Source organism: Ursus arctos, unplaced genomic scaffold, assembly GCF_023065955.2.
Source record: "Ursus arctos isolate Adak ecotype North America unplaced genomic scaffold, UrsArc2.0 scaffold_1, whole genome shotgun sequence".
In the NCBI taxonomy this organism is placed as follows: Eukaryota; Metazoa; Chordata; class Mammalia; order Carnivora; family Ursidae; genus Ursus; species Ursus arctos.
Genome location: NW_026622763.1, coordinates 48140271 through 48155820, shown reverse-complemented (window position 1 = coordinate 48155820; position 15550 = coordinate 48140271). Strand labels below are relative to the sequence as shown.

The window sequence follows — 15550 nt, the reverse complement described above, 5'->3', positions numbered from 1 at the left end:
TCACATAAACTAGGATCTTTGATTTGACCAGACAAAGCAGAGAATTTATTTGTAAGGGAAGGAGGCATGGGATGGATTATCAGGAGAATTCTCAGATCCTCCTGGGTTTATTTCACTCTCTGGGGATTATCAAGGACTCTAAAGCAGCCCTATTACTAGTATGTTTGTTTCTTTCAAACTCTGGGTTGGAGACTGCTGTTCTCCAGCACCCAGTGATCAGACCCCATTTATTCAGGCGTTACTGGGATTCCTAAGGAGATGGAGACCTGTACCCCACTGAAATGTTATTACATCTGTTGGGGTTTACAGTTGGAAGCTGTTACAGGATTCCGTGCAGGATTGGACGCCTGCGCTCCTGCTCTGGTTAGGTGAAGGGACGAGAAAGAACCTATCTCTGGGGGGAGGCTGGTATCTGACACGGAGAACCCAGTGGCTCTTATTACTGTTGTTATTTACTACTGACTGAATGCTTGCTGTGTGCCGGGCACCATCCCTGCTGCCTTCTCTCTGAGCTATCTATGAAGCAGTTGCTGTTACTGCCTTATTTTACAGCTGGAGATGTTGAGACTTGGAGAGTTCATTGCCAGAGGTCTCCTGGCTAGTCCGTGTTACAAACGGTATTGAAACTCAAGAATGTTGCCTTCAGAAACCCAGCTCTGACAGGCCGAGTGAACCTAGCAAAAAAGCATTTTGTGTTCTCAGACTCCCCATAAAACCAAATCAAAGATATGGAGCAGAGGGTGGAAGAGGAGGGAGAAGTCCGGTGTAACTGGTACAAGGAGATGCGCTCTCTTGCCTTCTATACTTAGTTAGATAAAAAGCAGCGCCGTGGACATTAGAGCAGCCTGGAGCTCGGGCCCGGGTGGTGCAGGAGCAGCAGCGTTTCCTAATCATCAATGTAAAGCTTGTCCGGCCACCCAGAGCCTCGGGGTCGGGCAGACTTGTCCGCAGCTTGTATTTCATGTGACTCTCGGCCAGGTCGATCCCACCACCCTGGACGCTGACTGTCTGCTCACTGCTCGTGAGGAATAGCTTTTTTGGCCAGAAATCTCATCAGGATAACAGGCCTCATTTATTTCTCCCAGATCCGTTCCTAATGTGACATCTTCTCTAATGATCATGGCTCCGGCCTGCATTGCAACTGAAATGCCTTCAGCCCAGAGACTTGTTTTGTTTTGTTATTTGGGTATTTATGTAGGATTGGTTACCTCCCTGTGCAGGAGTTTTGTCTGGTGTGATTACATGGGAGTTACTGCCATGCAGCCGGTAAGGACGAATAGTGGCCTGCTTGACGCAGTTAGGTTTCTTGAATATTTCTTGAGAGCTTATTACTTATGTGCCAGACCCTGGGCCAGCCACTCTGGGGAGAGACAGGACATCGCATCATAGCTCCTCTCCCCCATCTCTTAAATTCTGTATATTTACTTAAATGTTCATAATTGTTCACCTGTTATCATCCCTTATCTTTGCTACAGATATTTACTGGCTTATTTTTTTTAAATCAACTAATTCTCTTAACTTGAAAAATAATCAGTGTTTATTTTATTTTGCCTCAGAACAATGGAGACAGGCTTTATGGTTAATCACTTTGGAAGGGGCCCCCTTGACTTTCCCTTCTGAACCCCTTCCCTGTCTAGTGGCATGTTTTTTTGTACTTCCTTATGAAAAGTACATTTATCAATTTATAGTAAGAAACAACTAGCAAGTAGTTTGCAAGATGTGCTGTATAAATACTTCTGTAGAGTGAGAATTCTTGTTGATCCAGCCTGACCTCCTTTATGAAATTTTCACTGAAGTCAAGAGATCTTAAAAAGCTAAGTTAGTCTTAAAAACCTGTCCGAGATCAACAGACTGGGTATAAAGATCAGTCACTGAAAAAAACATCATGAAGGAAATTGTTGAGTTCATATTTTTATTAGTGAATCTAAGATCAGAAAAATGCGTGCTCCCCACAGTCTTGGTCAAGTCCTTCACTTTATGGTGCAGTGACACACATGCAAATTGCTTATTTCACATTCTCAGCATGTTTTTCAATATCATCAAAATTGTGAGTATGGCTCTAAAATACGGATTCCATGACTCACGCATGAAAATCAATTTCATTATTTGACAGTCATACAGCATGTGTTTGAACACAGGCAAAAAATTGTTTTGAGCATTTGGAATAAGATTCCATATCACACTAGTCTGCTTCGGAGTCTTGTCCTCAGTTACGCCGTTCGTGGTAGAGGTAGCCTTGCACCATTGCAGAGCGAGCTTCTTGTCCAAGTCAAGGGTCTTTTCCATTTTGGTGAGCTGTAGGTACTTGGGATTTTTCAGTTAGGGTGGTTTGATTTCTATGCCAGGTGCTGAATGCCATTTTATTTACTTTATTGGGTGTGTGGAAGGGCTGGTTCCTTCCTGAAACAATGTGATAATGAGCGCCGTAAATTAGTGCTCTCGACCCAGAGAAGGGATGCAGTGGTTGCTGAAGGTATAAATGTTGACTTTTAAAAATCTGCCAGGATCAGATGAGAAGGAAGGCATCACGTGGCAGGTGCATTTTTAAGGGCCACCTTACAGTAATAGGAAGAGTGGTGCATTCCGATCAGCTGTGGTGGGTCTTTTGAAAAGGCGTCCATGGGAAGCAGACAAGATTGAATTTCAGATTTCCCCCCTCACTTGTGGCCATCTTCAGATAGAAAAAAGCAGTTTTGTAGAAATACTTAGAAAGATTTTTGGATAATTAGCCCTTGCTTTAAATCATATCATGTAAATAATGAACGCTTTCACATCCCCTTGCCTTTTGGGGATCTGTTAATCCAAAGGAAGTTTCTCAGGCTTGCTCTCAGGTGCCTTCCCTACTCTTCATGCTTTTTTTCCCCTCCCTCCCTCCCTTTTTTTTTTTTTTTTTTTTTAAGATTTACTTAGTTTAGAGAGAGAGAGCACACATGAGTGAGGGGAGGCACAGAGGGAGAGACTCTCAAGCAGACACCATCCACCCCCTGCCCCCCGCCAAGCATGGAGCTGCGTGGAGGACTCAGTCTCATGACCCGGAGATCATGACCCGGACAGAAACCAAGAATTGGTCGCTTAATCATCTGAACTACCCAGGCGCCCCCTCTTCATGCTTTTTCAACACTGTTAGTGTCAGTACTTGGAGAATCCTACAACTCCGAGCCTCAAAAGCAAGTGGATGCTTGGGGGGGGGGGGCTTGAGTGTTTGAATATTTTTTATTTTTATTTTTACATTATTCTGAATAAAAGCCCCATCCCTAATCCAGAGTCCTAACAAGTGCTGCTTGACGTGCTCTAATAAATGTCTGTCTCTTTCTGATGCCCATCAACAACCTATCAAGTGCCTAGTAACAAGGTTTATTTTCTGTGCAGCTGTGTGTTTTATAAATAGCCATTTGCTGAAGTAATTTCAGGAAAGTCCAATTTGAGGATTTATGATGTCTTTGCCAAAGACAAAGGGTCACCCACACTAGACTGTAAATACATTTACTTATAGGCCATTTCTCTGAAACAGATCAAAAGAGAAAATACTTGCTCAATCTCATTTATCATTAAATTTAATCGTCTTAAGGTGCTCCGTGTGGAAAAGCCAGGGAAGATTCTGCTTTCATTTCTAACGTAGAGGACACTGGTATTAACACTTATTATTCATTAGTCCTTCACAGTTTTCTCCTTTATTGGGTGGGTATTTTAAACCGAGTTAAAAGTGATCATTTTCCCTTTAATTTTGCTAATTTTCAATATTGCTTTCGTGGGATATGATTATACATATAAATTGGTAGGGAAGTTAAAGCATAGTTCTTGCTACTTTTGTGATCACCTCACTAAAGTGTAAAGAATTCTATTGTTATTTGCTCACTTTATATTATTGCAGCTATACTAACCATGGCTAACTCTCTTGATTAGTAGCAGGCATTCTTTAAAACTTTTAAGCAATTATCCTTTTTCCCTTCTGAAGCATCACAGTTTGGTGTGTTGAGCTGAGCACATGTTCAATTACTTGGCCAGATTTGGAGCTTCCTCTTGACATGGAGAACCCTACAGCCCACCCATCTTAGCAGTTAGCCACCTCTCCAGGGGAGGACTTAATCTGTCTCCTCTGCGTTCACGGCAGAATGTTACCTGTGCACTTAAGTTTTAGCTGCAGTGAAAAATCTATGTTTAATCAACACATCTGCAAGAGTACCAGATGCCTTCCGACGCTAGTCAAAGTTCAGCCACAGCATCACCCATCATAACCCTTGACAAAGACACTTTTAGGGCATCAGGAAGCAGTCTGCATGGGCCGTTCATTTCTCCAGGTTCTTTGGGCTCCCTCTGTTGAGGTAAATCATCAGGAAACAGTGTACCTCGGCTATATTATTTCAGCTCCCCACAGAAATGCCATCACTTAGGTAAGATTTAATATGGTGCCTTCAGCCTGTGGGAGAAAAAAATTCTCATCTTTTGCGCCACATAGTTGGAAGACATTTATATGAAAAAAAGTTTCTGTCCTTTACAACATGGAGTTGAAGACATTACCCAGTGTCTCTTGTAAAGGGGCTTCCATACAGAATTTCTCCTTGATATTAATGTCAAGGGAAAAACATCTGCTTTGCGTATTTCTTTTTTGATAAAGAACTGTATCATGCAATACTTTTTCCTTTTTTTTTTTTTTTTTTTTTTTTTTGCCTGAGCTGCAAGCAAACAAAGCTAAATTCAGTGTTCAGTGGGAGTTACTGATGTCTCAAGTGTATGTGGTATCTCTTTCTCTGTTCCCTTTAATTTCTGTTATTTTGGATAATGTTCAGTTGAATATTTGTTTTAACTTTGATCTACTTAACCATCCCTTTTTGCAAGAATTAAAACACACCGCAAAGATTTGATTGTTTCCCATAATAATTAGAGATTGTAACAGTTTGTGCCTTAAAGTAAACTTCGACCATCTTGAAGCTTGACCCAAGAGTGCTGCAGATATGGGCAGCACCCCCCACGTCCCCATATTGCTGTCTCTTGATCTGCATAAACATACCTACCATGACGTGAGATCAAGAGCCCAGTTGGTTATTTACTGAATCCACATCTTAGAGGTGCCCCTTGCATTTTTAGTATAACTTACTTAGCATGCTGACTTGGGAGCCTGCTGCATTGAAGAGAGGTTATCTGTCACAGAAACACTGAGTCCAGGTTTTCTGTAGTAAACCCTAGCACACGCCAGACTTCCCCACGCAAGTGATGGGAATGAAGACTGCTTCTCTACTTCTATCTGTGGATTTCAGTCAGGAGACATACACAAAAACCCCTAACTAGTAAGTGTGTTTAAAAATTTTTCCTGCTGCTAAAAAAACGTGAACTTTGATTAGACTGCAATGTTTCTACTTCTACCAGCTGTACACCTGACTGTAGTTTGTTTTTTTTTTTTTTTTTAAGATTTTATTTATTTGAGAGAGAGAAAGAGAGCACAAGTGGGGGAAGGGGCAGATGGAGAAGCAGGCTCCACGCTGAGCAGGGAGCCCGATGCAGGACTTGATCTCAGGACCCTGAGATCATGACCTGAGCCAAAGGCAGACACTTAACTGACTGAGCCACCCAGGCACCCCCGACTCTAGTTTTTATGTGGTCACTCCATTTCGCTCTTGGCCTATCAGTAAAAATCAATTCAGTAAATATATTCACTGGACATTCTAAATGCTGAAAAGGACTGCCACCCATGAAAAGACAGTTCCATAAACTTGACAGGAAGCAGAGTCCTCACACAATAATCAGGTCACTCATGATTTACCACGGTTGGGATGTAACAATCGATTTTGTACTGTGTAGGCAAAACATTATTAAAATTTTATGAATTAAGCTCTGAAGTAAATATGACAAAATGTTACCATTTTAAAAGTTCCTGGATGGTAGGTACATGTATATTTGTTTTATTACTCTTTGAACTTTCCTGTATTTTGAAGTGTTTTTCATGATTTTCCAAAGTCCACTAGAGGGAATAAAAAAAAAACACGTTTAGGCTGGAGAGTGGGCGGCGGGGGGGGGGGGGGGGGGTGAGAGGAGGAGTCTACCTGGCCAGCATGTAGATTTTCAAGAGGTTTCTTTTAAAGGAACTTAGTTAAGATTATTTCCAGATGAAAACTATTTTTGTAGACAGTAAAGGCAGTTACTTATGATAACCTTTTTGCATATGATTTATTCATGGGTATAAGCATTGTACAGAGTGTGAGAAATTTGTGAGGCTCTGTGCACGCACCTCTCATTTAGGTGTCAGCTGTGTGAAATCCTGTGCATCCAGACTGCTTGTTCCATGCGGACCGTAAATCTGAAAGGCCCTTCAGGCTGCTCAGTAACCTGGGGGATGCATCAGAGTCCTTAGCCTGAGGTTCTAGCGCAGAAAAACCTGTAGAAAGCCAGCGTGCAGGTGTCCAGTTCCTTAAGATAGATCAAGATACCTTGTTTCAAGAATGTGTGTGTGTGTGTGTGTGCGCGCGCGTGCATGTGCACACACATGCATGCATGCACACACAATTGTATTAGTCACTGCTTATGTTTTCTTGTTAAAGGGAACTGTATGACTTCCTGATCTGTTTGTCGTTGATCATAAGCTGTGTGACGCTGCATGGCTTGGTATAGACGAGAATTCTGGATGCTATCAACTTATAAATTTGCTAGGCCATAGGCACATTTTTGGGTGTCCGAAGATCCAACCCTGAAAGGAATTTTCACTTTCACATTTTAGGAGACTCACTGATCCCAAAGGCTCTTTTAAGGCAAGTTAAATGCAAGGCCAAGGTGTGGGGGCGACGGGGTAGGTATGGGACTCACTCTCCTGAGGCATGGCTCGGGGTATATGGAGATCTGTACTTAGAAGAGAGCTTCCCTTTCAAGCAGGGCTTTGGGGCACAGTGTTGATGGGTACAGCAGTGGCTCTTAACCTTTATTTCTGCCGTCATCACCTCAGTCCTGTATAGAACCCACTCCCATCTGTAACCTCTCTCGCTGCATGCAGCATTTCTTAACTGCTAGGGGTAGGGGCATCACTGAGGGAAAGAATTCTTTCTTTAGAGAGCACACCTCAGCTCACCCTGCAGTTCGAGAATCACCAGTCGAGAATAAAAGGCAGTCATCTAGAAGCATCAGTCCCAGGTTTGGGTGTCATTTCTGCCATAAATGGCTCCTAGGACAGGCCTGACACCTAGTAGATGATCAATAAGTATTTATGGAGTGTTGAGTGAATTAGCCAGCTGTGTAATCTTAAGCAAGCCACTTAATCTCTTTGGCTTCAGTTTCTTCACCTCAGGAATGAGGGAAATGGATTATGTGACCTCCAGGGCTCCTGTCAGTTGTAAAATTATATGATTCTGTGATTGGACCTTTACCTCAGAGAAGATGAATTTGACAGGACTGTGAAGAATGGAGAGAGTGAGAACCAAACGAGGGGAAATGCTCCTTTCTCTGAATTAGACTGATATTTCTTTTTCTACTACTGCTTTTTAAGGACATCTTTATGTTGGGCTTTCCCCGGTACTTTTACTTCCTGTCAGCTGTCCTTCTCTGGGAACACTGTCAACTCTTTAAGGACTGGAACCATCAGAATGCCCGACGGCTCCGTGAGGGGCCCACAGGGTGTCTGCGCACAGCTCCTTTAACCCGGGGTGAGGGCAGCATTGTTTCCTGTCTTCCTGCAGAGGGAGCTGGAGTGGAGGTTGGAGAGGGGAAGTGGTAACTGAAGGTCATTGCTGGCATGCGGCTGAGCTGCAGAGCCCAGAAGGACCTTCTCTAGTCCCCAAGGCGGTGTGGTTGGCTGACCTAAAGACTCAGCCCTAGGAAAGCCCAGAGATGTGCAGAAACACTGCGTCCCGCACCCACGGGCCTGGACACAGGAGGCTTCTTTTTTTCTCTTCCTGATTCTTTTGTTTCTGGCCTTACACTTGTAGGTGTCCTTCGACTTACCGTTGCTTTGGCGTCATTTTCCACATCTCATTAAGTACAACGATTTTCTTCCTGGGCTACAACACGTTCATCTGCCAAGATTACACCCCCAGTATTCGCTCCCTCAGCCTTTCGTTCCTTTTTCCTTTGGCTGTTCATCTGTGGCTCTGTGACACACAGCATTCCCCGTGTGTCTGTGTGCAGTGTGTTTGAGTGTGGATAAAATACCCTTTGTTCATTAGATCGGTTATTCTCCTCTCGGGGCCGATAATGGTGACCTGCCTTTGGTCAGTGGTAGCAGAGTTTTAAGAGAAATGGATGATTTGAGGAATCTTAAGGAGGTATCACCCACAGCTCGTGGTAGTTGGCTGTCACCACCATTTGCTGCCATAGGGAGCAGAGAGAAGCGAATTTGAGAGGAAAAGTAATGCATTCCATTTTGTATCTGCTGGGTTTTTTGGTGTCTGGACATTGCATGGAGAGATGCTGTGTAGACAGTTGATAATGGGTTTAAAGCTCTGGGGAAGTACCTGGGTTTAACCTGGGTTTAATGATGCATTTGGAGTTATCCAGAAAGAGAAGGAGAAGTGAAGATGGTGGGGCAGAACATTCACAGGGACAGGCAGACAGCAGTTGTTGGGCACACAGAGAAAGGGCAGAGAACTGGGGTGACAGTGTCTCAGAAACCAAGCAGAGGCACTTGACAAAAGCCAGACTTGTAAAATTTTCTTCCTTCCTTTCTTTTTCTCTTTCTTTCTCTCACTCTCACTCTCATTCATTCATTCATTCATTCATGTGGCAGATGCTATCAGTGCATTCCGAAGACACTGTGCTTGTTGCTGAGGGGAAGAGCCGTGAACAGGGCAAGCAAAAGGCCTTTGGTCTTTGGGAACTTGGTGTCTAGTAGATGAGGTGGACGTTAAGGTAGTAATATTAGTTTGTACAAAATGTGAGTTAGTACAGAACTAGAGGCGAGGAGAGCCTACCCTCATCTGGCTGTCTTTACCCTCTTTCCTGGTCTCCCCCAAAAGAACACGGTTGGAGTCAGTCAATTGGAAGGAGAATGAGAGTGGAGATTTGCTAGCCTGAGGGAAGCTGGCTCCCCAACAAGCCGCAGCCCCCAGGAGTACTTCTCTGTTCCCTCCCCCACCCCCCTGTTTCCCTCTGTACCAGGCCTGTCCCACCAGCACACAAATGTTGCTTTTCTCCCATCTTAAAAAGCCCTCTCTTTCCCCCACCTCCCATTGCAGCTATTTTTCCACTGCCTTACAGCTAAACTCCTCAAAAGACTTGCCCCTGACTGAATCCCTTTCCTTCCTCTGTCTCCTGAACCCACTGCAGTCAGGCCTTTGACCTCCCCACTCTGCTCCCCCTGCGCCTTTGCAAAGCTGTATCTGGGGAAGGAGGGCAGGCTGGAGATGGCAACAAGGCGAGCAGGGGACAGTGTGGGACAGTTGAAGATGGGGAGATAGTCGAAGCAGGTCTTGGAGGGGTCATGCTAAGGATTTTAAATTTTAAGAACACAGGGAAGGCACCAGGATGGCTCAGTCAGTTAAGCATCTGACTGTTGATCTCAGCTCAGGTCTTGATTTCAGGGTTGTGAGTTTAAGCCCTGTGTGGAGCTCTAAGCTGGGTGAGGAGCCTACTTAAAAAAAAAAGAAAATACGGGGAAGAAAATGGAGTCTTTCAGCAAAGGAGTGGCCTGATCAGATTTCCGGATAACAAGCTGCCTGGCTCCTGTGCAGATGGTGAGCTTGACTGTGGAGAGACCAGTTAGGAGCATCTGCAGACTCAAGGCGGGGCCCCCGGTGGCTCCGGTTAAGGGTTGTGCACCGGAGAAGACAATGGGTAACATTCATTTAGTTCTAGATTTAGTTAGGATCTGCTCATCAGTCGTATGATTTCGGATATGTCCTTTATCCTTTCCGAGCCTCTGTTTCCTTGTCTATAAAATAAGAGGGGCTAAGAGCCATCCCCACGTCGAGGGTTGTTCGGAGCATGGCGTGAGATAACAGCAGTGAAGCACCAAGCACACGCTGGCAGACAGTAAATGCCATTAATTATTATTTTCCCCATCTCCCAGTTGAGGAAACAGATGACAGATGCCAAACAAGTAGCGAGTGGATTTGAATGTAGACCTCTGTCCCCACGGCTCCGTTACGTCCTTGGTCTGTGCCAGGCTCTCTGCTGGTGTGGAGAGAGATGCCCAGCAAGCTTCAGTGGGAGCCATAGTCCCTTTCTGTCCTAAGCCTGTGGGAAGAGACTTCGGTTCAATGCCAAGAGCAGGAAAGAAGCAAGCGGACCTAAAAATGATGTCCTGATTCTTAGCCCAGCCTGTTTGAAAGTCTCCATCCTGCTCCCAAAAGGGGGAAACATTCCAGGAGTCTAGGAGTGAGAGTCCTTCTGGACGTACTTGGATACCAGCAGCTTCACTCTGACCCGAAATCTTAGGTTCGAATAAGGGAAAAGGGGATTGTCTGCTGCTTAGGAGGGAGGGGCATGTCTGGACCCCTAGAAAACACCATACTTGCCAGTGTTACGCCAACTGCATCCTCAGCCTCAGAGCTTGGGGAAATGGTTGGCATTCAGCCTCACCGCATGACAGTGGCACTCACGGTTGCTGGTTCCCTTTGACAACCAGTGGTATCTGGGCTTCAAAGCATTTGGATCACATCTGCTTCTTAGGCGTCGTGTGTCCCCGTACGTTTTTTGGCATGGGCTAAAAGACCTGATTGAGGAGCTAAGGAATGCACTAGTCCTGAGCTGGCGTTTTGGCTTTGGAGTCCTCTAGGAGCAATAACTCAGACTGTCCTGATGTGGTACATTAAGAAGTACAGAAAAATGCTACCTCCTGGAAAATGCAGACTCCGACTGCGCAGGCCCGCTGCACCTCCATCACCTCTCACGTGACTGTCATCCCCACCCTCCGAGCCAGCTGCCTCATTGGATGGTTCACTGTGTCCCTTGCAGGTGAACTGAATGAGCAAGAAGGAAGACTTTAAACATGACAGTCTGTATCTCCAGATTTGTCACTTTGAAAAGACATAGCAAATATATGTGTATTTATATTTACATATAGTATATGTATTTTACATCCAACCTGTGTATTTTTATATATCTCGTGTGTGTGTGTGTGTGTGTGTGTGTGTGTGTGCGCGTGTGTGTATGTGTATTTTTTTTTTTAAACGTGATTGAGCCTAAATTCCTGCCTGGCTTACCCAGCTGGTGCTGAACAGTGGTTGCCCTCTTTAAATTGGGAAGAAGCTTTCCAGCTGGCAGAACACATCTTCCTGTTTTGTGTTGTTGTTGTTGTTTTTTTTTTACACTATACCTCCTGCTTTATTCATTGAAAGTTCCTGCAATGATGCTTACAAATTGCTTGTGAGAGTATAAATTGGTACAACTTAGATGAAGGGGAACTTGACAATATCTATAAAAATTGCAAATGCATTTATCCTTTGACCAAGCAACTTACTTCTAGAAGTTTATTTTCATACTCATGTATTTGCAAAATGATATAAGAACAAGGTTATTCATTGAGCATTGTTTATAATAGTGAAAGACCAGAAACAATCTGTTCATAGAATGGGAACTGGTTAAAAAAAGGATATCGCAGACAATGGAATACTATGTAGCTATAATAAAAAGAATGAGAAAGCTCGCTATGAACCAATAGGGAGAAATTCCAAGGTATATTATTAAAAGAAAAGGCAAGGTGCAGAACAATGGATACAGTATGCTACATTTGTATTAAACAGGCTTAAGAAACGATGTGTGTATATTTGCTGATAGATGCATGAAGCATCTTGGGAAGGATGCACAAAAAGCCTATATCATTGAGGGGGACAGGTAGTTGAGTGACAAGAGTAGGAGGCCTAGTTTTTACAGAATACCCTATTGTATCTTTTGGATTTTAAACCATGTAATGGTATCACCTATTTTAAAATATAACTATTCTGCCTGAGCCCTGTAGACATTTGCCTTTATGATATAATATATACCTACAATGAGAAATAAGGGTTTGTACTTATCAAATTTAGGAGTGTGTTTTTTTTGGTTGGAGTGGTTTTTTGTTGTTGTTATTTTGAGGATTGAAGGGGGTTTTTTTGTTTGTGTTTTTTCTAAGGACTTTATTTATTTTTTTTTAGAGAGTGTGAGCTGGGGCAGGGGACAGGGTGATGCAGAGGAAGAGAGAGAGAGAATACCAAGCAGACCCCGCACTGGGTGCAGAGCCCAACCTGGGGCTTAATCCCAGGATCCTGAGATCATGCCCTGAGCTGAAATCAAGAGCCAGACCCTCAACCACCTGAGCCACCCAGGCGCCCCAGGATTAACAGGGTTGTTAATAAGAGTTATCGAAGGTAGCTTGGGTCTTAAAGCTGTTACTCTCAAGTTTTAAACATTTCCTCTATAAAGTTGCACAGATTCAGTTTCTGGCTTTAAATCATACCTATTTTCAGCTTCTCTGAAATCAAGAATATCCTGTGCCATATCAATTAAAGTAAATGTACTTTCAATTAAAGGTGTTAAGTATGAGTCTGAAAAGATTAATTCTTTATAAAAGGATGACCTTCAGTAGTTAGATCCAATTAGGCGTTTTTCCAACTATATTTCAACCTGATGAGACAAGTCTACTACTCACAATCAATCACTGTGATCTTTTCAAAGGCAAGTATTTTAGGTTCAGAGTCGTAAAAGAAGGACTTGACTAGGCAACCTCCCTAACTCGAGCCATAGTTGATGTAGAGATGATGGGTACTGGTTATTACTTCTGTGGTATTAATACTTAATGAGGATGTACGTGATGATACTCTGGGTACAGTTCTTATACCTCTCTTCTTATGGCCTTAGTAGGACAAACTAATTTAGACAAGACTGACCAAAAGAAAGAGAGGAAAAGAACAGTGACCTAAATTAGCATCAAATCAAATTCCTTTTCGTTTTTTCCTCCTCCTGTCATTTTATTATTTAAATACACTATGAATACTTGCTTTCCTAGTGATCTTTTTTTTTCCCCCTTACTGGACTGTTTTAGTTCTAGTTCAACTTTTGTTGATACATAGCACGTAAAACCAAGGCTATTAAATAAATAATGCTTGCTGATCTTTTTATGGTAATGTGAAAAATCTTGAGGAATAGTGTTTTCGCTCAAAAGTGAAAGGAATTGCGCTTTTCTGTATTTGCATTCGGTATTTCCAATGTAGAATTGTTGGTCCTCAGTCTGCCACTCAATTTGTAAACTTGGAAAGGCCATTGAATGTGCTCATCAACAAATAGTACCTACTCTGCGTATCTCAAAGATTGATTGCTGGAATCAAATGAGATTTGATTCATGAGATTTTATATCAGTGTTTCTTAAAGTGGGGTCCTATGATCCTGGGTGGGGGGTGGTCCTTGAGTCCCTTTCAAGCAGCCCATGAGGTCAAACTATTTTATACAATAACATGAAGAAATTATGTGCCTTTTTCACTCTCATTATTTCAACATTTAGAGTGGAATTTTCCAGCAGCAGGCAACATGATACGTGATATTGCAGCAGATTGACTATAGAAGCAAAAATAGGAATCCATCTATCTTAAGCCAGACATTATAGAGGTTTACAAAAAAGAAGTTTGAGAACTGCTGATGTATATGAAAGCACTGTGTAAATGTGTGGTGACTGGCAGATAAACAAGGCCACAGGCAAACAGCCCTTCCGCTGTAGGCACTGATTGCTCAGGGTCTGCCCCAGCTCCAGGACGGGGTCACTTAGTCTGGCGTCCAAGATGATCTCTGAGCCGTCTTCCGTTGTCTGCAATTCCACGTGTTAGTCCTATGTCTACTTCTTTAGAGTCGGAGTGCACAATTTTCAGTCCTCGGTCTCGAAAAGCAGATGTTTTTAAAAGAAGCCCAGCTTTAACTGTTGCCATTCTTCTCCACCCCCTCCCCTGCCCCATCCCATTCTAACTCTGAGAGGAATAGTGACAGTCAAGGTGGGGACACCTGGGAAAGGATGCACGGTGGTTCAAAGCTCTTATGACTGTGGCCTGGGCTTGGGCATCTCTTGAATTCCTGACCCTTCATTTTTCTGCTTGTGCGAAAGTGCAGACAGGCCAGATTCTCTAGGCATGGAAGAAGGACTTTTTCCAAATCGGTACCTTGCCTTTGTCATTTTTCTGGGCCTCCTGCCTTTAGTGTGGAAGGATGTCCTAGCACCTGAAGAACCAGCCTCAGGCTGGGGACCAAAAAGGGTCCAGAGACTGGTGGCGTCATGATGTGAGCACTGTATATAGAGACCAGGAGATACTACCCAGGGTTTTTAGAGTCCCAAACTGGAGAACTAAACAGGATTTGATCAGACTCTTCTGGCACCCGAAGGAGGCTGTTTGGGATGGGTATTCAGACCATGTCTGTCTCTGTCTTGGACCCTTGGTAGCTGAGCAAATAGTTGACTGTTTGTAGAAATTACCATTTCCTGTTTCCTACTGCAGTTATGGTATTTTTATTAACGTTAATTGTAGCATCTGTTGAGTTACTCATAATATTTTAGTGTTCTTATGAGAATTTAAAACCATTCTAATTATAACTCACTGCCCTATATCATTTCTTGAAATTAGTATGAATGGAAAACTCATATCTTAGGTATTTGCTTGTCCCATATTTCCCTAGTATCAGTTTTTGGATTGAATATACATATATACTTATATATTACAGTTTTATGTAAGCATTTTGTATTTTTAAAAAGTTTATTCAGTGGATAATTTCACAACATTCAGGGGGTCCCCCTCTATGTAGATAAATTTTTTTTAAAGATTTTATTTATTTATTTGATAGAGCACAAGCCAGGGGGAGTGGTAGGCAGAGAGTGAGGGAGAAGCAGGCTCCCCACTGAGCAAGGAGCCTGATGCGGGGCTCGATCCCAGGACCCTTGGATCATGACCTGAGCCGTAGGCAGACACTTAACCCACTGAGCCACCCAGGTGCCCCATAGATAAAATTTTTAATAACAAAATACATATCCTTTTCTGGGCATTTTGTTGCATGATTAATATACAATGTTGTCATAAACTTCATCCTAGAGATTATCTTTCCTGTTTCACTTTGAAAAATAATTGATGAAATACTGTTTTCAGGAAAGATGAAAAATATATCAAATATTATTTATTCTAGACTAAAATCTGAAATTTTTAATTATGGAATTTAAGGTTATTGATTTAGTGTAGATCTTATGAAAGGACATTTTATTTTTGGAATTTTGTGAAATAAACGTACTTATATAAGGTAAATTTAGTCAGTTAAATATCTCTATTATTGTCATAACTATCTCTTGTGTTTGATGAAGTACTCAGAGGTAAACCCAAAACTGTAAATGCTGTCTACATGTTAGTAGCATCTTGTAGAAATTAGAATACATTTAGTTTGATTCAACTGTACTTCATTGGATTGTAATGTGCTATGTGTTATGTATTTCAGAAATTCCAGAAAGGAACTTAATGACATACGGTTTGAGTTTACTCCAGGAAGAGGTGAGTTTTAATTGAAATTAGTATTTTATTGCTGCAAAGAGCATTGAAGAAATTTATTAAAAGTGTGTGGTGATAATTTGCTATTCAAAACTGCTTTCTCTAAAAATGAAGAAAGGAGGATGAAGGGAAGGGAGGGAGAGCGG

At 42.7% G+C, this 15550-nt stretch overlaps 1 protein-coding gene across 5 annotated transcripts in view; it reads left to right on the top strand.

Moving 5' to 3' along the window:
• The window catches only part of STK39 (serine/threonine kinase 39), a 440397-nt gene that overhangs the window by 364179 nt on the left and 60668 nt on the right, over nucleotides 1-15550 (top strand). For all 5 annotated transcript variants that reach the window (XM_026492623.4, XM_026492622.4, XM_057318301.1 and 2 more), the window contains one exon: nucleotides 15355-15407. In XM_026492623.4, the coding sequence (XP_026348408.1) occupies nucleotides 15355-15407 (53 nt within the window). The remainder of the gene's footprint in view (nucleotides 1-15354; nucleotides 15408-15550) is intronic.